General features: G+C 35.9%; 2 protein-coding genes and 1 long non-coding RNA gene across 5 annotated transcripts; 1 reads left to right on the top strand and 2 right to left on the bottom strand.

The window, feature by feature from the left end:
* Nucleotides 1-2929: 2929 nt before the first annotated feature.
* Nucleotides 2930-11175, bottom strand: LOC137716759 (putative jasmonic acid carboxyl methyltransferase 2). 2 transcript variants are annotated; one of them, XM_088698201.1, is made up of 4 exons: nucleotides 11040-11175; nucleotides 10206-10886; nucleotides 8502-8811; nucleotides 2930-3287 (listed from the first exon to the last, which is right to left on the bottom strand). In XM_088698201.1, the coding sequence occupies exons 1-4, from the start codon at nucleotides 11112-11114 to the stop codon at nucleotides 3259-3261; spliced, it is 1095 nt and encodes a 364-aa protein (XP_088554327.1). In that variant the 5' UTR covers nucleotides 11115-11175; the 3' UTR covers nucleotides 2930-3258. The 2 variants fall into 2 exon arrangements, with proteins under 2 accessions (XP_088554327.1, XP_068312241.2); XM_068456140.2 differs by lacking the exon at nucleotides 2930-3287 and having other exon boundaries at nucleotides 8079-8811.
* Nucleotides 4281-5124, bottom strand: LOC148695361 (uncharacterized). The gene is made up of 4 exons (XR_015965038.1): nucleotides 4942-5124; nucleotides 4734-4768; nucleotides 4521-4619; nucleotides 4281-4418 (listed from the first exon to the last, which is right to left on the bottom strand). It is a non-coding gene; the product is annotated as an uncharacterized LOC148695361 (long non-coding RNA).
* Nucleotides 11176-21472: 10297 nt separating the features above from the next.
* LOC137717512 (inositol-pentakisphosphate 2-kinase) lies at nucleotides 21473-24981 on the top strand. 2 transcript variants are annotated; one of them, XM_068456900.2, is made up of 8 exons: nucleotides 21473-21818; nucleotides 21899-22046; nucleotides 22209-22412; nucleotides 22631-22778; nucleotides 23263-23303; nucleotides 23407-23517; nucleotides 23722-24321; nucleotides 24531-24981. In XM_068456900.2, the coding sequence occupies exons 2-8, from the start codon at nucleotides 21900-21902 to the stop codon at nucleotides 24684-24686; spliced, it is 1407 nt and encodes a 468-aa protein (XP_068313001.2). In that variant the 5' UTR covers nucleotides 21473-21818; nucleotide 21899; the 3' UTR covers nucleotides 24687-24981. The 2 variants fall into 2 exon arrangements, with proteins under 2 accessions (XP_068313001.2, XP_068313002.2); XM_068456901.2 differs by having other exon boundaries at nucleotides 21485-21818; nucleotides 21908-22046.
* The last annotated feature ends 2088 nt before the right edge of the window (nucleotides 24982-27069 follow it).

Genomic DNA, 27069 nt, shown 5'->3' on the forward strand with positions numbered 1-27069 from the left:
GCAAATTTTTTAAATGATGTAACTGTCCACATCATATGTCATCTAAGGTGTTATAGAAATATGGTATGAATAATATTACTCCACCGAAAAAATGGGCCAACGCAACTAACCCAACTCCTTCTCCATTATAGGAGAGAGATTATTATCCCATATAAATGTATATAAATAAGAAAATACAATAATAAAATGAAGGATGATTTTGTAAAATTCGTTTTATTGGAAAAAAAAAAATGAAGGAAAAAGAACAAATAAAAAAGTGACGTGCTGAATCCTTCAAACAAAAAATTGAAAAATTGAAAAATTGCACCTACATTCAGCAAAAAACAATTTCTATTAAACTGAACTGCCAATATATCATTTTACTGGGAAAAAATGAAGAAAAAAAACATATAAAAAAGAGACATGATGAATCCCTCAAATAAAAAATAGAACGTGGAAATTGAAAAATTGCATTCACGTTGAGCAAAAAGCAGTTTGATAAACTGAACTCCAATATATCCTTCCACAAATCTCATTTCAATTCAGAAATTTGAAAAGATAAACGTGCACAAAGTCTCATTCTTACGAAATTCCCAATTTCTTCTCAACTAGGTTAGCTACATATTATTTGATTACACAAATATATTTTTTTATAGCAAATTATTTCTTCATTTATTGCATAAATCAAGGAGAAGAGAACTAGGGCAAGGCGGATGATGAAACAGAGAGATAAATCGACAAAGAGTCTTCGTTGGTATAACTTCTCAACTCTCAATCTTATTCGTTTACTCTGAATTCTCAATCTAAAAATTTCCTCCTGTTAATCTTAATATTTTTAGTTTGTATCGCTTTTAGATTAATTCAAAAGGTTGTTTATGTTCCCCTATGCATTAGTTTATTTTAATTAATTTATTAGAAATTTTCATTTTTATGCTCATTCTGCCAATGAGTTTATATTAATTAATTTAATAAAATTTTCATTTTTTATTTCTAGGTAATTGAATGAGTTTCTGAAACAGAGTCCTATTCATTTGGTCTGCATTCTCCTCATTTTCTTTTGGTTTAATAGGCTTTGGTGCAATCATTCTGTTTGTATTTACAATAGGTTGCCTTTCTATTAACTTCTTTTTTATATACTAATTTATTAGTTAAATAATGGTTACTCATTTTGCAGAATTTAAGGGGTGGGTGGATTTTCAGCTTCTTGTTCTAGGTGGGGGGATTTTAGTTTCACTGTCCATTTTAATATGATGGTTTCCATTTTATATTGATTACTTATGTAATGCAAGGTGGATGTACTCATTAATCTTGAGTGGCGAAGACATGGCTATCAAGTTTTTAAGGTACACTAATATGTATATTTTGTTATTTACGGTTTAATTTTATTAAGGTATTATATCGGATACAAAATGACACTAATTCCATTTTCAATGTATATATATTAAATCAAATTTTATTTTAAATGTAACTGATGCTTGCAGGTATTAATAGTTCTTAGTCCCACCTTGCTTCAACTGAAGTGATCCGCATTGCTATAGCATACTTTGGTTGCCCTTTGTTTCAAATTGCTACCACTCAGAAATTGGAATTGTCACAAGTTTGGTTTACTAATGCTTGGAATAGAGATGGTTTCAGGGAAGAAAAGATGGAGTAATACTTTGCACAAGCAGCTTCTAGGGAGAGGTGAAACATGCATTGGCTAGCATGTATGTGGATGTTGGTTTCTCCACAACCAATGAGTCTTCACAGGAAATGAAGAAATGTTGTGTATAAAGATATTTTGTATCTATCTAATTTAGGATCGCTGACTTTTTTGAATTTTTGTACTTAATATGATGGGTAATCATCTTCTTTTTTGTTTTTGTAATTTGTCTTATGACGGAAAAAGTAAATAAAAAGTTAAACTATCCACTTATATAAGTACATTTAAAATTAATCTATAACACAAACCATTACTTTACGCAAGTGAAAGCAAAAACATGACAAATTTTTAGGACTTGCATCATAAAGAAAAAGTTTATCACTTGCGTAATACATTAAACATGTCTTTTCAAAATGCAATGAAGAATAACTAATGCAAGATAACTTTAGGGGCCATAGTAAAAAAAATCCTCTCGCAAGCACGATATGATTATATTTGTCGTGATTAAAATTTGATTTTTCTCATTCTTAGCTTGTTGTGACTTATATTATCTGACAAGGACAGAGGGGGCGCACCGCAGAGAGAGAGAGTAGGGAGAGAGATGTGTTTGTAGAGGATGTATTATTCCTCTTACGCAGTGCCTTTATTTATAGGGAAGAATAACTAGAATCAAATCTAATCTAGGATTTACACAATTACACTTAAATACAAAGTTTATAACATAGCTAACATTTTTATTATGTTATTTAAATTTGTTGTTGACTCGGTTTTTCTTTAGTTTTGAGGAATGCGAGAAATAATTTTAAAATATTATTAATTTTATTATTCGATATGTTTGTATATGTTGGTGACTAGTTGGACTTCAAGTTTGCAATTTTAATGTGATCTTTTTTTAAGACTAAGGGTTAGTTTTCTTTTTGTGCCGTTTATTTCCTTAGTTTGACGATAATTTAAATGGCGTATTCATATGTGACTTTTTTTGCTATCATGTGGACATAAAGTTCCTTTTTTTTTTTGTGGCATTTTTGATACGGGAGATTGATCATGAACATCATGTTTATCTTCATTTCGTTTATGTGCTTTTCTCTTTTTAGGTTGAGAGGTTTGCAGCATCTTAATTTAAATCTAACGGTGCAAAAGTTCGTACAAATTTTTAGTCAAAAAAATTAATGTAAAAGAATGTCTCTTGACAAGTACAAACATTGTACATCACGCTTAGCACATTGTAACTATAATAATGTCTTTATGTGTGAACAATGGTAAAAAGAAAAAATAACTCTACACACCGCGCGTAGCGATCCCATGATGTAAAAAAGGCCTTTTGCACCCGCATGAGCGCGTGCAGAAAGACTAGTAAATTATTATTATCTCATTCAACACAATATCATTTCTAGTCATTTAACATAGTCGCAGTAGTTTTATAAAAAAATGTTTACCAAACCATCATACACTGTTTTTTATTTTAATAAAAGCACTTTCATAAGAAAAGCTTATTAAACACTCAACAACTTTATTTTGCAGTAGTTTATTCTCACAAAAGAGTAGAAGCAAGTTTTTAAAAAAGCATAGCAATACCAAACTAGCCTTTAATTTGTGGAAAAAAAAAAGATGGGGAAGATAAGAAAATTCAGTCATTTCTAATGACTGAAACAACCAAATTGATGTTCTTGCACTAGTACAAAAAAGGCTTTGCACGACGCAGGACCTTCGTAGCGCAAAGTCAAAAAACGTCGTGCAAAAATTAGCCCAACGGATGTTCGTCGCGCATTCACCGTTGCGCCAAGTGCGTGAAAGCAGGGTTTGCGCGACGCAGAAGTGATCTACGTTGCGCAAAACCACTTTGCGCGACGAATGTCCTGCGTCGCGCAAAACAACTTTGCGCAACCTAGGTCCTGTGTCGCGCAAAACAACTTTGCGCAACTAAGAACCTGGGTCGCGCAAAGTGGTTTTGCGCAACGCAGATCACTTCTTCGTCGCGCAAACCTTTTTTTTTTTTTTTTTTTTTGGCCAAAGAATTTTTTTTATTTAATTTTTAATAAATATTGTAATGAAATTCTAAACAATAATTATTAAACCAAGAAAAAGTATTTAATTATAAAATATATAAAAATGTACCTGCGTCGCGCAAAACAACTTTGCGCAACTAAGAACCTGGGTCGCGCAAAGTGGTTTTGCGCAACGCAGATCACTTCTTCGTCGCGCAAACCCTTTGTTTTTTTTTTTTGGCCAAAGAATTTTTTTTATTTAATTTTTAATAAATATTGTAATGAAATTCTAAACAATAATTATTAAACCAAGAAAAAGTATTTAATTATAAAATATATAAAAATGTACACACAAGATGTCCAAACACAAAAAAACAACTACTAGTCTTCTAGGATACATCATGCTACTGGGTATCAGCTGGGTGAAGTGGCTGGGAAGTTGAAGGTGGAGCAACATCACGTGTTGGCATCGGGATCTGGAGGCCGGACATCGCTAAGGCTTGTACAATCATACTCATCCTCTCGTCCTGGGCCTTAATGTACTCGCCCTGGGCCGCAAGCTGACCTTTTAGGGTTGTCACTTCCTCCTTCAAGGCATTGACCTCTCCTGTGGACGATCTGGAAGAGGAGGCACCCGTCTCACGAACCCCCGCCTTCCCCATACATCGAACAATCTTGCCATAACGACGACCCAACTTCTGATCCAAGACCTCAGTCACGATCTGAATATCTGCATCCTCGGGTACATTGACGTCCTCGATCGGGGTCTCCGGGGGAAGCTGCGATGTTGCTTCTTGGAGAACAGCAGTGGACTTTTCCACCATAACATTAAGTAAAAAAAATCATTAAGTAAATTTTATTAGTCAATAATAAAAAATAAAATGTATAAAATTTAAAAATTAATATACTTTTACCTGACGTCGTGCCTCAAGCCTATACGAAAAGGGCTTTGAACCGGAATGGTGGAGAAGTGTCTTTGAGTCCCGAGCTTTCTTGCCAGCAATAGATTTCTTCTGTTAAACATACAATATAAATGTTAGTGCGATTATTTGAATGAAATTATTAAAAAAAAACTTAAAAAAAAATAACAAAAACAGTAAATTATTATTAAAGTATTATGTACATACCACAAATTTGATATAATTGATTCAACTTCATAAATCTGCAAAGAAGCAAAGAGAATGAAAAGAGTGAATAAGCATGTTTCTACAAATTAAAGTCGATTGCAAGAGGGAAATCAAAACTAAAGAGTGAATTAAATACTGAAAAGAGGGAAAACAAAACTAAAGAGAGGAAAAATCGTAAAAACCAAAGAAAAAGATGGAGAAATAAAACCTTGAGGTCCTGAAAAAAATCATTGTCTTCTTCCTTTGTGCAAGGGGGATCGATAGTGGAGAGGAAGTTCGGGAGAAGAAAGTGAGGAGGGAAAGAGGGAAAGAGGGAAAGAAGGAAAGAAAAAGGGAAAGAGGGAAAGAAAAAGGGAAAAAGGGAAGAAGGAAAGAGGTTTATACGGGAGGGAAAAAGGGAAAGAAAGAGGGAAAAAGGGAAGAGGGAAAGAGGTTTATACGGGAGGGAAAGAGGGAAAGAAAGAGGGAAAAAGGGAAGAGGGAAATAAAGAGGGAAAGAGGGAAAACCTAGTTACAGGGAAACAGGAAAACTGGGGTTTTTACGGGAAGGAGGGAAATGATGGACGGCATAAAAAAAAAAGAGGTAGCAATGATGATGTTGGGAAGCAATGATGAAGGTAAAGAAAAAAAAAAATAGGTGGATTTAGTTAAACATGTGGAACTAATTTCTTTTTAGTTAGAGGTGAATTTGAAGCCATGGAAGAGTTATAATAAGTTTTTGTTGTATAATTAAATTTCAAGAGTCCGAATCACTTAATCTACAGGCTGTAGAAGAAGAGACATGAAGATGATATCTTTCCGAATTGGAGTCCTCTGGCACGTTGTTTTCAAAGAACCGACAGAGTTTCCATGGATTTTAATCATGGCATATCCTAATCATGCTAATGGATTTGCATGGCTTATGCTTAACCAAGTGTCAATCCGCTTTTCTTTTGCACTTATTTTTCTAAGTTGTAAAGTATATATTAATTATTCTGTCATTGTTAAAGAATCACAATTTAAATTATTAAATAAGAGTGGTATATGTTGATTAAGCTGTAGAGTCCGTCAATGTGCTATAAATAAAGTTGATTAATTAGGTTTAGGATAAACCTTGACTTGACGAGATTCCATGAAAAAAGCATGTGCATTAAAAAAAAAAAAAAAAATAAATAAATAAAAGAATGTAACTTTCACAAAGGTTGTTTGCTTGAAGCCCCACTACGTGGCAAAACTCTTGGAGCGGAAGGCATCAGAGCAGAAGGCATTGAAGCGGAAGGCATCGGAGCGGAAGGCATCGGATATAGAGCATTCGAGGCCTCAATACTTGGACAAATGCTGGATGACCCAGGAAAAAGGTGCCTCTGGAGATAAGCCGAAAACCTTTGACGGTCACTTTGAATCCGACCTTCGGATTCTTGCAGCTCATCAAGCTTCCTCTTCATGCCCGTCGAATAGTTGTTTGCAAGCACGTGCAAACTTCTATTCTCATGCTTAAGCAGTTTGATCTCTTGCTTGAGACTTTCCACCTCTGCCATCAATGATTCCACCTGACGGGAGCGGGCAAGTAGGCGTTGGCCCATATTGGACACAGAGCTCGCACACTGAACACTAAGTGCGAGGGACTCTTGAACGGCCAACTCATCGGACCGTCCTGACAGCAGCCTACTATCTTTTGGAGTGAGGAGGTTCCTAGCTACTATTGTAGCTGTTGTGGCGTCCTGGATCACGGAGTCTTCACCTGTAAGGGGACCGTTAGAAGATAGGAAAGAAGGGCGCCATACATTACCTTGACGCGGCGCGCCCGTATCACTGCTGAGACTTAATTCTAAGCTAAGGTTTGATGGGTTTGCCATTTTTTCAAAGTGTTCAAAGAGAAGGGGTGGATGAAATTAATTCTCAAAGGGCCGGAGTCGATTTTCAAGAATGGGAATTCTTCAGAGTGTGTTTGTTGTGGTGATAGATAACTCTATAAAATGCCAAGGCGATGCGTCCACCTATTCAGAGAGCCGGATTTTCCTCCGCAAATCACGTGAAGCTTTGTCAAAAGAGCCGCACCCGTGACTACTTTTGCCATGCAGAAATCGAAGAGCCGTTCGTTCAGAAATCGAAGAGCCGTTCGTTCAGAAATCGAAGAGCCGTTCGTTCGACAAGGGTAAAAGAACAGTACCACCACTTTCTATTCAGAAAATCCCTATATCTGTCGACCTTCGTCTCTTATGGCAAGGCAGACTTGAAGAAAATGCCCACCAACTCTCCCTCACCTCTGAGGGCGCACTCCCAGCAAAGCCTTTTGAAATACTCAAATTTTTCTTCTTCCCCAAAGATGATACCAGATACCTGGAGTACATATGACCCAGGAGGAAATACATGCGCTGATTCATTCACCGCTTCTTCAAAAGCAAAGGTATCTCATATCATCAAGGTCAAAAGCAAATGTATCTCATATCATGCTCTTTCCCTGTCCTTTTCTTTGTCCTTGTTCTTACTCGCATAGCAAAGTGAAAGAAGCAATCAGCCGGCACTTGGAGCCAGTCTTCCGATCTGGAGCCAACTGCCTGGAATCTATTCCTGATTGCTTACCTAGCGTTGCTCTCGAGTAGTCATCTTCAACGGTTGATACACTTCCAGAGAAGGGACCACTTCTGCAAGGGGGAGCAAGTAAGGCAAGGGGAAAAAGATACATTGAAGCATGTAGAGACAAGCAAATGCTGAGCTATCCTCTAACCCTTTTCAATACGAATTGGAAAGATTGAACAAAGAAACAGATAAGAAGAGGAAGCTCAGACCTTCGGGGGAGACCCAAAGGAATCCTGCTGCCCAGCTCAAGAGTAGCACAAAGGAAAATCAACGATGGGAGAACCCGTTCAAGAGTAAGCCTCAATGCAATCACCAAAGAGAAGATGGAATTTACAACGGTTGATACACTTCCAGAGAAGGGGTAAGCTCAGACCTTCGGGGGAGACCAAAAGAATCCTGCTGCCCAGTTCAAGAGTAGCACAAAGGGCCAGAGACGATTTTCACAAATGAGCAATCTTTTTTTTTTTTTTTTTTTGTACGCACTTGTAATTTCTCGGAGATCAATGGACATGCTTTATTTTGTATATGCTTCGACATCGCATACGCCAAAATCGCAAAAAACAAACATTCAGAAATCAAGTAATGGGACACACTATTTCGACGGCCATAAACGAAAAAATCACGATCAAATGATTATTTTAACTCTGATTTTGATGATTTTTTACAGTTACACTCTTTAACCCTATATGAATACAATGAACTAATTGGATCGTCAATTTCAAATATTTACACAAGTGGATACCATAAAGGAAAATGCAATGAAAGAACCCCAAAAGAAAAGCAAAAGGGATTAAAAAAAAAAAAAAAAAAAAAAAAAAGGACTTTGCGCGACGTAGGTACAACTCTGTCGCGCAAAGCTGTTTTGCGCGACGCCTTCCCAACTACGTCGCGCAAAGCTATTTTGCGCGACGTGTTTCTGCCTTCGTTGCGCAAATTTGGAAAAAAAAGCGGTAACGATCCTTCGTTTGGCGCCAAAATCTTTCGCGACGCATATAGGGGTCACGCAAACGTCTTTTGCGCAATGCAACTTTGCGCGATGATGTATTCGTCGCGCAAAGCTGTTTTGCGCGACGTCGTCTTCGTCGCGCAAAGTACGTTGCGCAAAATAGCTTTGCGCGACGCGTTTAGGATAGGGTCGCGCAAACACACTTTGGGCGACGAAATTTGATGCGTCGTGCAAATTTCCGTCGCGCAAATTGATTTTTGTACTAGTGTTGGTTCTAGATTTTGACAAGTGATCGGCGACGAGCTCAGCGTACCGACGAAATAGATCATCCATGATATCTTTTCCAAAGTGAGATTCAATCATCGACTCAACCACAGCTCTTACAGTCTTGGCCACTCGCTGCCCACTAGCTAAGGCAGATATTTCTGCACCACCATCCCAATCAATTTCAAAGGCTTCAAGGCGGTCCATTGTAAATGATCCTTCTTTTTCTAACTCAAATTTCAATTGCTCTTCACTTGGGGCATAGTACGGAGCGTTGAATGAATCAACCTTTTCCTCTTCAATGAGACCCTATAACATTGCATATACCATATGTTAGTAGGCAACAAATGATAAGCTAGTGCTTGTACACGTTAAAATATATATGCTTAGGAAAAATAAGAAAATTATTTGGACACATAAAATACATTTACTTAAGTTGTTTAGGGATAAAATCCTTGCAACTCATGTTTCTTAAACAAAAATCCATATAATTTTAAACATCTAAATAAAATCCAAATTTCAAATAAGCTTACCATGTAGACAAATAAATGACATATTATCACAAATATTTCCAATTTATGCCACAACACACACTAATCATTGATGACACAATGAACCCTGCATGGAAATTCGTATTATATATTAACAATATAGATGTATATGCCCAGTAGTAATATATATTCTGACAAAAAAAATTAAAAAATTGTAAATTAATTTACCTATATTTTGCAGATTCATTAGTTTAATATTTAGTCAAATAACATTCTTATATTTTGTAAGTAAATGTATTACTACATATATTAGGCATTTTTATTGGTGTTAGAGATATGTGTTTACATAATATATATATATATATATATATATATATATATATATATATATATTTACATGTAGGTACATTAGTTCTGTTATTACTTAGCAGGTACACTGATATTCTTAACAGAAAGTAATACACATAATTTGTTTTATATAATCATGTTTTAGGCAACTCATAAAAGACATAGAGACGTTGTCTTTTAATTTTTTTAAATAAGATTTTTATTTTTTAACCAATAGGTGCATTAAGTCTGAAATTTATTGTGGAGATAAAAACATCCAAGTTTATTCCTACATCAATAGAATTCAAATGCCAATAATACACGTTACAAGCAATAAAACCTCTTTCCATTTTATTCCTACATCAACATACAAAGTGCAATACTGACATAGTTGAGGGTACTTGTGGGAACCTAAAAGATATGACACACGAGCTTAATTAGGTAAAATGGTTGGGTGAATTCTAGTCATTGAGTTGTAGTCAAGAAAATAAACTTCATTGGGTTTTAATTAGAAAAATTTGAATTTCATGGACTAAAGTTATATATTTAGCATTGCTAATGAAAATTAATAGAGAAAAAACGGATTCTTCATAAGTTAGTCTATAAAACTCCGTTCATAATAAAAACACACACTTGAATATCATTTTAAAGAAGAAGAAAAAAAAAATGTAAACTCAATTGTTATTACACAATCAACTATAACTGCGCCCAGCTTAAATAGTTGATAGGCCATTTCTTCGAAGGTTTGATTCTTGGAATTATTGTTTCTCAATAACAGTAAATTTGTAGTAAAAAAGTTGAATTACTAAGAAAAAATTTCTTAGGAGATGAAGAGAACTAACAGAAACTTAAAACTAAATATTGCATATTTATCTATGTATTTACCTCTGAAACCATGCTCATTAATGCATGAGCTAGGAGTTCCCATTGGTAGCAACTCTCTTGAGTTGATGGGTCAGAGGACGACCTGCCCATGAGTGACAACACCATTCTTCCTCCACCTACTATTTCTTCAGCCCTGGACTTGAGAAATAGCAAAAAGTCCTTGTGAAATTGAAGCGAATATGCTTCCAAAACGCATTGAGGGCTGGTCTTAGAAATGTAAATCTTTCCTTTGTTCAATGATTTGCCAGCTGCCTGGCAATCCAGCCCAGGAGGGACTTGAGAGAGCCAATGAAGACTAGAAGAAGAGTGCACGAAATGCAAACTCTTGGCTGGAAACAATCTGCCGTAAAACGAGCCTGGCACGGCGGAGATAAAGAAAGACCCGAATCCATCACCTTTTTCTTCCTTCAGTTGGTTATAGAATGCCGGGAGTGACATAAAAATGGTGTTGAAGTCGTTGCTAAAGAGGTCGTTTAGAAACACTCTAAACTCTGTGGATGATGATGAGCAACTTGTGGCATGTATGGCATCAATTATTATGGAGATGAGTAGTAAGGTGTTTGGTCCAGATGAGCAACCCAAATCAGCTATTCCCATGCTCCCAATTGGTGCTATATTTGAGCACAACATTTTTTGTACAGCTTCATCAATGATTGGCTTTACGACGGATAATATTTTTCTCTACAACAAAAATAAATAATTAGATTAATCAATCGAGATCCATGTAAAAAAAAAAAAAAAACAATATTAGTTGATTTTGGCTAGTTCTGCTCGGCTAATGTCCTTTGTTATCATTGGGTGATGTTGTTGTTGGAAGTAAAAAATAATGTGTACCTGAACTGTAGAGCTTTGAGCATAACTAGTCTCGCCATTGCCTTGGTTCATGTGAAGTATTTGCAGCACCTCCATCTCTCTCTCTCTCGCAGCAGTCCAGAGATCGCTGTATGCCTATAGTTTGTTACTTATGAAACCTTGAAGTGATGTTGGTGGTGGATATATAGACTCCATTTCGGGCAATATTGTTGCTCACCAAAGTCGTCGTGATGGTTGGTGAGGCTCATAACCTTATTTATCTTAACAATTAGTAAAGATCGTAGAGGGAAGCTTGAAGGGAAAGAAAATGAATTTCTATATTTCATATACCAGTTTTACAATACAATCTTATCTAAAATACAAGAATATAAAGGAAATGAATATGTTCTATATTTTACATAACCAATTTTACAATACAATCTTGTCTAAAATACAAGAAGAGAAAGAAAATGAATATCTTCTATATTTCACACAAACAATTTTACAATACAATCGTATCTAAAATACGAGGAAAAACTATTTATAGTCCACAATTCAAGTACATTGGCATAAGACTGAAGCTATTGCTTATGTGGCATAGCTGACATGGCATACTTATAATTTATCACTATTAGATAAATTTAAAATTTGAAATTTGTGTAGCTAATGGATAGACAAAAATTTCAAAATTAAACTCATCCAATGATGATAAATATGGTAGTGAGCATCAACACCACTTAAGGGTAATGAGTAAAAATACACCACATCTTGGGCTATGCAGCAGAGAGATTTTCAATGTGACCGGAATAGAGGCACATACAGTGTATGTTATTATACAAATGTAGAGATATTTAAAAAAAATTCTCTCAATTTATATAATAACATATCTTCTATCATGTCATATTCCAAACATATTGAAAAATTTATCTCTGCAACACTGCAGCAAACAAGTAATAATTAATACTACGTACTACATGTGGAACCACATGCATGCATTCTAACCTAACATTAATAAAACCTAAGGCGAACAGCCAGACAAAACTCTACCTTATCTCTTTCAATCCCCAAAATAGTGAAAGTATTTACCTATATAATAGAATCAGCTGATCGTAAATAGAATTGAGGATCTGTTATTAGAAATTAAGAATGCAGAGCCGGTTGTGAGGTTTCTGAAACTCAAAAATTAACTGGTGATCTTTTTAGACAAAATATTCCTTCTTTTTTTTTTTTCTAAATAAACAAAGATAATAATTATAAAAATCTTGAATGTCTTCCTTGATATTTGTATTAATGCTTAGTATTATAATAAAATCGGCATCGTTGTTTCTAAATGTCACATCCCGGCCCGGGTGGCACCACTTCCCGGGCCCGCTCCACCACCGTAGCACGATATTGTCCGCGGGGGGCCCCGACTACGCCCTCACGGTTTTGTTTTTGGGAACTCACACGAGAACTTCCCGATGGGTCACCCATCCTGGGAATGCTCTCGCGCACTACTCGCTTAACTTCAGAGTTCCTACGAAACCCGAAGCCAGTGAGCTCCCAAAAAGCCTCGTGCTAGGTAAGGATGGGAATATACATATAAGGATCACTCCCCTGGGCGATGTGGGATGTCACAATCCACCCCCCCTTAGGGGCTCGACGTCCTTGTCGGCACACACGCGACCAGGGTTAGGCTCTGATACCAAATTGTCACATCCCGGCCCGGGTGGCACCACTTCCCGGGCCCGCTCCACCACCGTAGCACGATATTGTCCGCTTTGGGCCCCGACTACGCCCTCACGGTTTTGTTTTTGGGAACTCACATGAGAACTTCTCAATGGGTCACCCATCCTGGGAATGCTCTCGCGCGCTACTCGCTTAACTTCGGAGTTCCTACGAAACCCGAAGCCAGTGAGCTCCCAAAAGGTCTCGTGCTAGGTAAGGATGAGAATATACATATAAGGATCACTCCCCTGGTCGATGTGGGATGTCACACTAAAAATATCTCAACAATTAACACAGAGAATCAGCAATTTAATTAACTAATAATTATAAAAATCTCGAATATCTTCTTTGATATTTGTATTAAATATTAATGCTAATATTATAATAAAATAGCTATCGTTATTTCTTAACAAAAATCTCAACAATCACCACAGAGAATCGGCAATTTAATTAACTAATAAACAGAACAATAAGCTTGGAAAATTGGATTTAATTTTTTTTTCTTTCAACGCGAAACTTCCAATCTCAATTGTAAAGACCATAATCTCTGTCATTATACAATATATGATACAGTTACATAAATTGACTGATTAATAAAATTAATGAATAAATAAAACAATAAACTCATTTATTGTCCCATATGATATGCAACATGCTTAACAGTTACAAGAAAATTTAAATGCTGAATATTAAATGAGTGGAAACAGGAATCCATAAAAATAAACGACCTATAAAAATTAATAATGCAACAATAATTTTTTTTTTTTTTGAGAAAGAATAATAAAATTATTTGGACACGTAAAATTTGCATACTAAAGGATGTATTCAATTGAGATTTTTAGGGATTTTAATTCTTTTAATGAATCTAGGGGTATTCAATGAGGATTTTAAGTGATTCTTTGAAATTGAATCAGGATTTTAAGATAGTTTATTAAAATCTTTAGAAATCTGGGTGTATTCAATTAGAATTTTAAAGAAGTTTATAACATTTCAGGTGTATTCAATTATAATTTAATTTTAAAGAATTTCAAAAAGTTGAGGAATTAGAGGGAATTGGAGAGATTTTGTAGTGTATTTTAAGTATTCACAAATCTCACTCCTTCCCATGAGATTTAAAGGGAATTGAATTAAAATTTTACATGAAATCTCTACAAATCAATTAAACTCCATAAAAATCTCTCCAATTCCCAATTGAATACACCCCAATTATATATAATAGAAACCCAACCTTGCATTCTATGCCGGTTCTCCAATGTAATCACAAGTGCCACAGTCCTACAGTCTTGGCTGTTAGGAGGTTTGCTTAGTCACTAAGATTCCAAGTTTATATGTATATATAGGTCATATTCCTTGCAATGACTAAGACAGTGAAATACAATCCTCTTTTCTCTACTTCTCCGCTTCTCTTCTTCTTTTCCTTCATTTCATTTCTGTTGAAGCTTCTGCTGCTGCACTGTTCTGACTCATCATATCAAATAATATATTAGTAGATGTGTTAGTTTAAGTGTCTAAATAGCATCATCTTACAAGAAAAAAACTATATGCAAAGAGTAATGGTAAACTAATTTTTTAGATTAAATTTACAAATCATATGATGTGTCACCAATAAAAAATAAACACGTTAATTAACACTTAAGTAATAATTTAATTATTAACAACTATATCATATGCAAATCATATAGTTTATCACCAATAATCGCAATCTGCGAGCTGTGACCAAAAGAACTTAACAATCGCAATCGGTGGCTCAACCGAAAACCCAGAGCCTAGCTATTGTTTGTATATGTTGAATTTATGATGCATGTTGTTGGTTGTACCGACAATATTCATATTTTAATTCTTCCTATATTTTGTCGAAAACTTGAATTTTCACCACCATGCAATTGCCACCTAATGACGCATGCAAAAGTTTCGACCTAGAATGCAAACCACCAACTTTCCTTTGTCTCTGCTTGAGAGCCTTTCTCACCGTCTCGTCTAAGTGTTTGTAATTATGTCATTTTTCGTTGTCGTCGATCCTAACTCCGGTTGGGGTTGATGGCAGTTTCTTCTTTGTTCGTTCTGTTTTTCTCTTTGTGATTTTCTGCTGCGTTTTTCCTTTCCTACCAATTCCTTTCTAGTCAATTCTCCACAATTCTTTGGCATTCCTTTTTTTGGGTCATTTCCAATTCGATCTATAGCCACTTTTCATCGCAATTCGTCTCAATTTATCGAGTCGGTGTATCGAATTTCAGTGTTAGTTCGGGTGTTATCTACACCACCACCTTCTCTCTCTCTCTGCCTTTGGCAGGGTTGCATATGGATCTCCACATGCTTCATGGCTGGTTTTTTCTAGCTTGTGGTTGCGATTAAAGAGTTGTTGTCAGCTGATGGAGGCAACCGTAGTGGGCATGCTTCGTCGGAAGTGTGGAAGCGGGCTGCTGGATGGGATTTTCTGGTGTGGAAATGGCTGCAGCATAGATCTAGGTTGTTCTTGGTTTTTTCTGGTTTGGGCTCAACCTTTGGTTGGGTTTTTTCTGTGTTTTGAGCTGGTTCTTTTTTGTTAGTATATTTTGTCTGTGGACCAATAATTTGTAAATCTTTGTTATGCGTTTAATAAAGGTTCCTGCTTTTAGTTGATAAAAAAAAAAAAAAAAAAAAAAAAAAAAAAGTTTCGACCTTGAATTATTTGATGAGAAAAAGGATGACACATTTCAGAGAGTTGGAAAAGACATGCACGTGCAAAGCTAAATGGAGCATATAATTTAACAATCTCAGCCAAATACATGATGATTCGGAAAATGCCCTTGATATGTGTCAACTTCCAGTCTTCAAATTCTCAAATCTGGAATCCTTTACTGTATAAATTGAGAAAAGAGAACCAAAATCTCTTGATGGTGGATTCTGCTATTATTGATTTGTGGAAAGGTTTGACATGAACGCTATTGAGCTTTGATGCTCCATCCAATGAACGCTACAGGGCCATAGGGTAATTTTCAGCCTCGTTTTTTTTTTTCTCACAAAATTCAACGTCAATAGAGGGCTGAGCCAAAATCAAGTGGCTCCCACCAAGCCAAATTAGAGCCTTTCGGCCATCGGGTTAGACATGTTGAGCTTGCCTGGCAGCCCATTTGTTGGTTTCTTTTTTCTCTAAAGGACGAAATTCAAAAAAAAAAATCTCTAATTTTTCTTATAAATATCTAAGTCATTTCTATACCATTTCTCACATTTTTTTTCACCCTTCTATATTATCTTACCTTATTTTAATCCAATTCTTCACATTTCATTCACCTCAAACACTCTTTTTGATACACATCCCTCGCTTTCCTCTTCCAATAATCTAAATTTAAAATTTTCAATTATTTTTTCAAAAGGAACTCAAAATATGTTTCGATAACCTTATTCATTTAACAACAATTAACACTCAAAATATGTCCGGATAAATTTATTTTAATATGGTAGTTTAATTCAATTAACCAATAAAGTTAAAGAACAAACTTAAAAATAATAAATTATTAAGGAGACTAAAAAACTAGCGTATTCAGTTGAAAATGGTATATAAATATGGCATGACTCTGTTCATTTAAAAATAATTTTTTACATGGCTATAACTTTGGACAGGGCTAAACATAGCTCATTTGGTTGGAGATGGCCTAAGAAACGTATCTTTTGGCACCAAAACGCCATCATGGTGTTGCCATCAAAAGCCCAAGCGGTAGAGATGCTTGTTTAAATAGATAATTAAGCTACAAAACATATTAATAGTCCCACCATGCCTTGTAAGGAAAGTCACAATTGTTAACTACATTGAAATATTTGAGAATTCAAGAGAAAATGAAGAGAAAAGAGTAACAGAGAGAAAGATGAACAAGAGAATTTAGAGATAGAAAAATGAGACTTGTATTCACTTTTACAGAATGATTAACAATTCTGTTTTTATAACAGAAATCCTAACTCTAACCAAATACTAACAAACTTACTAACTAATTGCCGACTTGTACAATCATTTTAACTAACCACCTAACTAAGGCTTTTTAGCCAAAATGGTCCTTGAGATTTGCATAACACATCACTTTGGTCCCTGAAATTGAAAATCAATAGAAATGGTCCCTGAGATTGTCCACCATCCATTATTTTGGTCATTCCGTTAAAAACTCCGTTAAATGTCCTAGAGCTCTTGGCCGGAAATTTGGGCAATTTTCAAAGCTTCGAAACTCAATCGTTTCTTAACCAAATTGGACCCATAATATATCAAAATCAAGATAGGAAAGTGTAGAACAAGATTACACATATTTGGAATGGTTGCCGGAAATGGCCATAAAATAGCTTGAAAGGTGACTGGTCCGCAGTAAAACTGGAAAACTCGCCAGAAACTGGGTAAACTTTAAACGTTCATAACTTCTTCAATACTCAACGAAATCGAGTGATTCAAAAACAAAAATCATACTTCTCAACGGGAAGAAGAGAATGGTACTTTTTTTAATGGCTAATTCGCTGTGGTTTGGGAAAAAAAAAAGATCGAAAGTGGCTAACTCGAGACCAAGACAACCACTTTTGAGATGTTCTTGGGCCAAAACACGGTGATTTAGTCATCGATAAAGGTATCATTCTCTTCATCTCATCAAGAAGTATGATTTTTGTTTTTGAATCACTCGATTTCATTGAGTATTGAAGAAGTTGTAAACGTTTAAAGTTTATCCAGTTTCTGGCGAATTTTACAGTTTTCCCGAGGACCAGTAAGCTTTCAGGCTATTTTCCGACCATCTCCGGCGACCATTGGGCTTCCAAATAGGTGTAATATTGTTCTACACTTTCCTATCTTCATTTTGATATATCATGGGTCGAATTTGGTTAAGAAACAATTGAGTTACGAAGCTTTGAAAATTACTCAAACTTTCGGCCAAGAGCTCCGGGACACTTAACGGAGTGACCAAAATAATGGATGGTGGACAATCTCAGGGACCATTTCTATTGATTTTCAATCTCATGGACCAAAGTGATGTATTATGCAAATCTCAGGGACCATTTTGGCTAAAAAGACATTAATGGTGTAGAACCCTTAATAACAAGACTTGATGAAGCTAGAGTCTTTACCAAGGACTACTGAATTTTGCTAAAAACATAATGATTGTGAATTGTTGATTCGCAAATTTGGCATGACAAAAATAAAACGTTTGTTGTGTGATTAGTTAGTTGATTAAACAACTAACTAAATATTTAACTTATCGTAATAAACAGACACATGTTTCGTTAACATGATTATCAAATAATAATTGAGCACATGGATATAACTAATGGAAGTAATAATAGAGGGCCGCATATATATTTCCGATTGTTCACATGAATCATATCAAAAGCTAATAAGCACGTCTCTATTTTTTTTCCTTTTTGGTGAAAACGCAAACCCACAACATAACTATGAAAATGACAATGAGACAAGATCTTTAATTTGTGAACGAAGATAAGAATCCAGTCCCTTCTAATGACTGAAAAAACAAATTGATGAACTTGGTTTGAGTTTTTGTTAAGTGACTAGCGATGAAATAGATCATCCATGATATCTTTTTCAAAATGAGATTTGATTATGAACTCAACCACAACTCTTACAGTCTTGACCACTCGTTGTCTACTAGATGCGCCGGATATTTCTGCACCACCATCCCAATCAATTTCAAAGGCTTCAAGGCTGTCCACTGTAAATGATTTTTTTTTTTTTTTTTTTTTAACTCCAATTTCAGTTCCGCTTCACTTGGGGCATAGAACAAAGCTTTGAAGGAATCAACCTTTTCCTCTTCAATGAGACCCTATACCATTGCATATACCAAATGTTACTAAGCAATAAATTAAGCTCGTGTTTGTACTCGCTAAAATATATATGCTTATGAAAAATAAGAAAACTATTTTGACACATAAAATTGATAATTTTACTTACAGCTCTTTAGAGATATACTCTTACAACTCATGTTTCATAAAAAAACCCACCTAATATTAAACATTCAAATAAAATCAATCCAAATTTAAAATAAACTGCATGTAGACAAATAAGTGACTTATTATATATCACAAAATATTTACAATTTATGTCACAACGACCTAATCATGATGAACAATGAACCCCATATGGAAATTCAGATTATAAATATTAATAACATATATATACGTATTATTAATATATATCCTGACAAAAAATTTAAAAATATGTAAATCAATTTGTAGATATGTTAGTTAAATTTTTCAATAAATAACATTCCTATATTTTATAAGAAAAGTGTTTTTCATGTATTATTATTATTATTGCATAAAATTATGTATGTTTCCTTCTCCCACTCTGTCACATCTCGGCCGGGGGCGGATCACTTCCCCGGCCCATTCCACCACCGTAGCACGATATTGTCCGTTTTGGGCTTACCATTCCCTCACGGTTTTGTTTTTGGGAACTCACGAGTAACTTCCCAGTGGGTCACCCATCATGGGATTGCTCTAGCCTCTTTCTCGCTTAACTTCGGAGTTCCTACGGAACCCGAAGCCAGTGAGCTCCCAAAAGGCCTCGTGCTAGGTAGGGATGAGAATATACATATATGGATCACTCCCCTGGGCGATGTGGGATGTCACACACTCTATCTCTATTCATATCTCCAGCAGCCCCAATCTCCTCCCTCATTTCCCTTTAATTATTCCCTCTCCTACCTTCACCAGCACTCCATCCAAACTCTAACTGCATAGAAAATGTGAATATATATATATATATATATATATATATATATATATATATATATATATATAGAGCCTGGAACCATGGCTTTTAATCTCTTGTAATTTTTTGTTGTCATGCCGACAATTTTATTTTCATTTTTCTGTGGTTTAGAAGGAGAGAATCAAATGCCCGCATGTGAAGTTAGAAAGTTAGAATAATTTCAACATAAAAAAAAAGGCTTAATTGTATTGGGGAGGGAAGGAAAATACATTGATGACAATTAAAAATTAGTTTGATTGATTTCATAATTTTTTTATTAATGAAAAACATAGTTATTTTTCCATTAATAAAAATGCATAATCCACCTCATTTGCCACATGATTCTCTTTAACTGATATGAATGAAGAAAGTTGGGATTCCACCGTAAAATCAATTGGCAATTGGGGAGTAGCCCAACTTATTTATAAACCTATGCAAGGTCTCTTCTCCAATCAACGTGTGACTCATTCTCAACACGCTCGCTTATGTGTGGCGAATTTTCAAGCCTAACATGTGGACAACACAACGGGGTGACGTGGAGCACGTGTGGCCATTTGGCTTCACATGTGGGACAACCTACTCTAATACCATGAATAAAGTTAGAGTTCCACCATAAAACCAATTGGTAATTGAGGAGTAGCCCAACTTACTCATAGGCCCATATAAGATCCCTCTTTCTATTAACGTGTGACTCATTCTCAACACTTTGCACCCCAATTGACACAAAATTGATATGAAATTGTAGTATATTTAGGTGGTAAGAATGTAAAGTTATTACAGCAATAGTTTAGCAAAAGTACAAGTGGATTGGGCTTCGTTCACCCCAAAAAGTAGTCCATTGGGCTTCTGAGTGCTCAATGTGATCTTGATGAGTCCGCAATGGGCCAAGCCCGTATTAAATCACATCCCAAACGAATCCAAATTCAGATATCTTGTCGCGGCCGACCTCGTTCTTACGAATTCTTTATCTATTTTTTTTTTTGTCCACCAAAAGTCTTTTTCAACTAGAGACTTGTATTCAACTGAAATTTTGATTTTAATTATTTTCTTTTAAGAATTTAAAGATATTCAATTAAAATTTTAGAGTGTATTCAATTGGGAATTTGAGAGATTTTAATGGATTTATAAATTCATAGATTTTTATAGAGTTTAACTGATTTGTAGAGATTCTATGTAAAAATTTAATTTAATTCCCAATTGAATACACCCTAAAATTTTAAGGATTTTAATGAACTATCTTAAAATTTTTATGGAGTTTAACTGATTTTTAAGGATTTTAATAAATTATCTTAAAATCTTGATTTAATGCACATTGAATTTTAGAAAATCACTTAAAATCCTGATTGAATACCCTTAGATTTATTAAAATAATTAAAATCCCTAAAAATCTCAATTGAATTGTGACATCCCACATCGGTCAGGAGAGTGATCCTTAAATATATATTCCCATCCCTACCTAGTGCGAGGTCTTTTGGGAGCTCACTGGCTTCGGGTTCCATAGGAACTCCGAAGTTAAGCGAGAAGGGGGGCTAGAGCAATCCCATGATGGGTGACCCACTGGGAAGTTGCTCGTGAGTTCCCAAAAACAAAACCGTGAGGGCGTGGTCGGGGCCCGAAGCGGACAATATCGTGCTACGGTGATGGAGCGGGCCTGGGAAGTGGTCCTGTCCGGGCCGGGATGCGACAATTAGTATCAGAGCCAGGTTATTGTGACATTCCACATCGCCCAGGGAAGTGATCCCAAAAGGCCTCGCGTTAGGTAGGGATGGGAATATACATTTAAAGATCACTCCTCTGAACGATGTGGGATGTCACATGAATACACTCCAAAGTAATTATGTGAAAATTTAGACGTATTAAGTTAGAATTTCAAAAGAGTTTTATACATATTCAATGAGAATAAATATTAAATAATTTTTAAAAAGTCAAATAATTTGAAAAAAAATTGGAAAATTTAGTATTTTTTAAGGTTCACAAATTTCACATTTCTCTGTCAACAATTTGAGAAACTTTACATAAATCTCTAAAAACATTTAAATCTTATCAAAATTCATAAATTTATAAATCCACTAAAATTCCGATTGAATAAGTGGGTTTTGGGTTTAGGTTGCCACAATTTTGGCATAATATAATCTAATAAGATTACGCGGACAGCAAAATCAGCATCTCCAAAAGTTGAAAGCTTTCAGTAAAAGGTGGACGGTGGCCACTGACCAAGTTATCAGACGCCATTAGAATTTGTTCGAGTCCAAACAAAGAGAGATTCCCCACTGCGATTTCGTCGTCACCTCATCTCAATTAAATCGTCCTTTGCGAGCTGGGTTTAGTTCTCGTCAGCTGATTCCTGAAAGGTGGAAGAAAACCCAAAAACCCAAGACTGTAGATCTTATCTCATCGATCAGGTACATGCATATTTTCGATTTTTTTTTTCAGATTTTTGGTTCTGGGTATTTGAAGAAATGGAAAAAGATGGGATCTTTAGAATGTGCAGTGACGGAGAGCAGCTGAAACGCGGCCAACGGCGAGATATGGAGGTCGTTTTGGAGAAGAAAGACGCTGCTGATTGGGCTTACAGAGGCGAAGGGGCTGCTAATCTTGTTCTTGCATACACCGGATCCTCCCCCGCTTTTGTATGTTTCACTCTACCTTGAGCTTCAATCTTGCATTTTAATTTTAATTTTTATGGAAATAGTTGAAATTTGTGGTAGTTTGTGAAAGGGGTTGGAATTGGGAAATGATTGTTATTGTGATCATGCTTGCAGCTTAGAAAGTTTGTGTGTCTGTGTATGTAGATTGGGAAAGTAATGCGGTTGCAGAAAGCTCGAACTAATGGGTCAAAGGCCTCGAACAGTCCCACGGCATTAACCGCCCACGAACTTCTTTTGTGGAAAGACGTGGATGACATTGTAGCTACCTCTAACAAAGAACTTGCCTGCCAACTCTATGTGAAGAACGTCATGAGCCCTTTATTGGGTTCTGCGTATGTTGATGCTGGGGTATGTGAAAATCTGAGTTTATACATGTACAAATGAATATGTTTGTTGAACGGAAACTATGTTGATGTTTTGTCTATCTTTCCGGGATAACTATGCATGAAAGTTTTAAAACTACGTCAATATAGTTTGTAGATTTGGTTTTCCTGTGAACTTGTGCATGAATGGTTTAAGAGTTGCATATTGTATTGTTGTATAACCTTCAAGTTGAATTTTGGCAGATGCGTGTCCCTGTTTCCAGGGAATTCTTGGAGTCGGTTGAGAAGAACGTAGTTAGTCAGCGTCCTGCTTCTCGAGTTGATGCCACTAAAGTTGACACCCAAAGTGATACTGTGCTTCTCATGTCTGATCATTCTCTTTTTCCTCGTGGTAATTAGCGCCTCCCTTTATTTACAACTTTTACATTTAGAACTGTCTGTCCTGCACTTGTCTGTCAATCTTAGCTATTGGGGTTAACAGCGTCTTCTGTGTGATGGTTTAATTTAGCTCCAAAGTCGGATGGCTTATTTAGCCTATGATCCAGGTTTTCTTTTGCATGCCTGTTTTCCTTGCTTCCACTTGAAATTATCCCTTTACTTTTTACACTTCTCGGATAAAGTATGAGGTAATATAACATCTGGCACCTACACCACAACTCAGAGAAACAGGAAGAGAAACCTTGAGATGGCATTCTGCTTAGCATCATAGGAAATTTATATCTTATTCAATGTAGACACATCTATCTATTTGAATATTGTCTTGTGGCATATATGATAAGAAGTTTGCTTTTTTTTTTTTTTTTTTTTTTTTTTTTTTTTTTTTTTGTTTGTTTGTTTGTTTTAAGTGATAGCTTATTCTGCTTTGTTCATTTCAGTTACTCAAGAAGTTGAACCCTGTATATCTGTAGAGATTAAGGTACTTGTCGTGTAAATTTTTGTCTCTTTTGCCCTTACATGAGGAATACCCTTTAATTATAATTGACTATTCCCTTTTCCCTTTCAATTGTTTCCAAAAATAGCCAAAATGTGGATTTCTCCCATCTTCAAAGCTCATTGATGAAGGAAATTCCATTAAACGAAGCATTACTCGTTTTAGGATGCACCAAGCCTTGAAGTTTCATGATGGAGAGGTACTCTTTTAATATGTTCTTCTCTTGGTCAACTTTTTTACTACACTGGAACTCATTTGAAATGAGCCAAATGAGTTCAATATACTCAATGGGAATGCCATCTTATCTGATTCTTAGAACTTCTGTGCACAAATTTACGCAAAGTGAATCCTGTTATAGTAAATGTTCAATTCTGACTTGGATGCATCTAAATGTGTGTTGCAGGTATCAGAATATAGTGCATATGATCCACTTGATCTGTTCTCTGGATCCAAGGACAGGATACATAAAGCTATCAAGGATCTCTTCTCAACCCCACAGAACAACTTCCGTGTATTCTTGAATGGTTCTCTAATATTTGGGGGCTTAGGCGGTGGTGCACACAGTACCAATTTGGCAATTGGAGGAGCATTTGAAGATGCACTTAAGGGTGTCATTCAGAGAGGTGATGGCAAGCGCACAATGAGTTTTTTACAGCTTGTTGCTGAAACAGTTCATAAATCTGGAGTGTTGGACCGGCTCCTTGAGGCCCAGAAACTTGATAATCTTGACATCGAGGGGGCTATCCATGCGTATTATGACATTATTTCTGAGCCTTGCATGGTATGTAGAGAATTGGGTAAAGAAAAAGTGTCACAGAAATATTTGTCATTGCATTCCATGTCTCTGGATGAAAGCTTGAAGATGGTGAAGGACTTCTTGATAGCTACTAGTGCGAAGGACTGCAGTTTGATGATTAGTTTTAGACCAAGGAAAGATGGGAATCCAGGATCTCCTTGTAATAACTTGTATCTGGAATCAACCAACCAGTCTTTTGATTACAAGGTAAATATCCGTTTACCATTTTGTTCTGACTATTTACCATAGCATGTTACAGTCTTCAAAGGTTTCCTCTAGTAATCTAAACCATTTCTTAACAGCTAGAGCACATTTAAAATTATAATCATTACTCCGCTAAGTTGAAAAGTGAAATTCCCAGTGGGGTAAATCATTCCTTATGACATTAATATCTTATTTGATTTGCTTTTTCCTAGGTGAATTTCATTGACCTGGATTTGAAACATTTGGGGAAGATGGAAGAATATTATGAGTTGGACAAAAAGATTGTGAGCTGCTACAATCAAATGGTGGAAACTGAGGAAAGACAAAAGAAAACTGCCAGCACGAAGGCTCTTCAAACTGCCAATTGAGATTAGTAGTTACAATGCCATGGAGGATTTTTACTTAAAAGATTGTAAGTACAAGTCAGCTGATATATAGTCATTTTTCTGTAAATTTTCGATGCTGTAATTGTATTTGTATGTAGACTTTGTTAACTACATTGAAAAACTATGAAGATCAATGGATGACAGAGTCGAAGAAGGGAAGGAGAGAGTGAGAGAAAGAGAGAGATTGTATTAATGCTTCAGAAAATGTTACAATGTTTTACTTACTGAAGTGAAAGCCCTATCACCTCTTATATATCCACAAGTGCTATTTACAACAGTACCCTTCTACCTATATTAACTAATTCATCTTCTAGATAATGCCATGTGGCATTTCTGTTATATTGGTTATTACTCCCCCCTCAAACTGAACTTGGAATTTCCAAGTGAAGTTTGAACTAGCTAGGTATTTGAGATTGATTTGGAACTGCGAGAGCAAGATATCTGTCATGCTTCAAAAATTAACCTGCTGCAAACAAGACAGCACCCACTGACACCTTTGCAACTGCTGACCAAAACCTTTGCCCACCCCATTATCATCACACAAGACTACAACTTTTGCTGTTGGCTTTTGGCCATTATTTCTGTGTTTCCCTTGTACGCAGTTACTTTAGATTGAGTTATGCATATATAATGCAACTTTTGGGTAAACATGAACATGGCATGCGGCTTTAGTGCTTACGTATTGTAACATTGAGACGTTTAAGTCAATATTTCATCTTGTTATAAAGCTAATGGAGATTAATGAGGGAAGAAGAGAATGTGATAAAAACACCTTGTTATAAGAAGGATGGGAGTTTACTTGGATATGAGGTAATTTCTGGGCTCTACAGGGAAAGTGATGTATCAACTAACTTCAGTGTTTCATCAAAGCCCACATGGCCTATTAATTAACACAGCTAGATTTTCATACTGTTGTACTGAAACAGGAAACCATGGAGTTCTCTAAGAATTTTCAAATGAATGATCTAAGTTCAATTGTGGGACATTTTTGCATAAGCAGTCTAGTGTTCCTGTGTTTTACTTAATCATATTTGTGCATATATATATATATATATATTGATTGATATGCTTTAGCAAATTGCAATGTTTTAAAAGGCTCGCCTCAGGGCGCGCCTAGGCATCCTGTGAGGTTAGGCTTGAGGGTTGTCGCCTCTATTTTGAGGGAGTGGGCGGAAGGCGCCGCCGGAGCCACGCCTTAGGGGATATTTTTTTTTTAACTCCCAAACCTAAATTTTGGGTAGGGTTTTAACTATCTCATACCTCTTCCTTGCACTATCATCTCTCTCCCCTTTTTTTTATTTTATTTTATTTTTTTTATTTCTGATTTTTATATAATGGATGTGTGTTCTATCTACGTGCATTGTTATATATGTGCTCATTGTGCTTTTCATCCTTTTTTTTATATATATAATATAATATATGTGTGTGTGTGTGTGTGTGTGTGTGCATTTATAATATATGTGTGTGCTCAGAATGATAATTGATTAATAATCTTCTTCTTTTTTTAATGTAATATATGTGTATGCTCAGTGTATATATTAAAAAATTTAGGTTCCGTGAGGCTTCGTCTAGGCTGGGCTATCCTTCGGACGTCTCGCCCACGCCTCACGCTTTTAATACATTGGTAAATTGTCAGGTAAACATAAGGATCTTACAGTTGTGAACAATGGAACCAAAAATTAAACTTTGAGCAGTAACCTACGACATTTAACTACTACTGTCTGAGGTATAAAGTTTGATTCGGAGTTCAGATTTCTAACTGCATTGCCAGAACAAGAACTTTAGATTTGTTCCTGATGCTGGAAGGGCAGGGACATGTTTCTAGACCAGATGGTTTACCAGATTGGAAGACTCTACACTATGGTTGATCGGCTTTGGTATTGTGATCAGCTATATGTCGAATACAAAGGCCGTGGGTTCAATAAATCATGTGATGAACAGTGAACTCTTCAACATTCTGTAGGTTTCCCTCTCTCTCTCCCCCCTCCCCTAGGTGTTGTGTGTCTGTCTGTTTGTGGGTGTGCCTGTCTGCTTGTTTGTGTGGATCTAAACCCTTTAGAGTTGATGATTCGAGTGCAACCAATAAGGAATTAATAGCGTTCGAGAAGTGGGTAAAGTTTGTCAAAGTTTGCCCATTCAACTGACCCCACTGAGGGTGAATTGAGAAACTGATTGCCATTACTATTTCCCAAGACATTGTCTAATGTCAGGTCTTCATCAATTTTCTGGAGACATCCTAAGCTAAAACCTCATTAGTAGGTATTCCGGCAATCAGCATATTTACTTTAAATAAAACATACAATAAACTGACAAACCTATGTGTACGAGCACACTCATAGGCAAAGCTTGTTAGACTTTATCCGAA

This window comes from Pyrus communis, chromosome 8 (assembly GCF_041283825.1).
Source record: "Pyrus communis isolate YQ-2024b chromosome 8, ASM4128382v1, whole genome shotgun sequence".
In the NCBI taxonomy this organism is placed as follows: Eukaryota; Viridiplantae; Streptophyta; class Magnoliopsida; order Rosales; family Rosaceae; genus Pyrus; species Pyrus communis.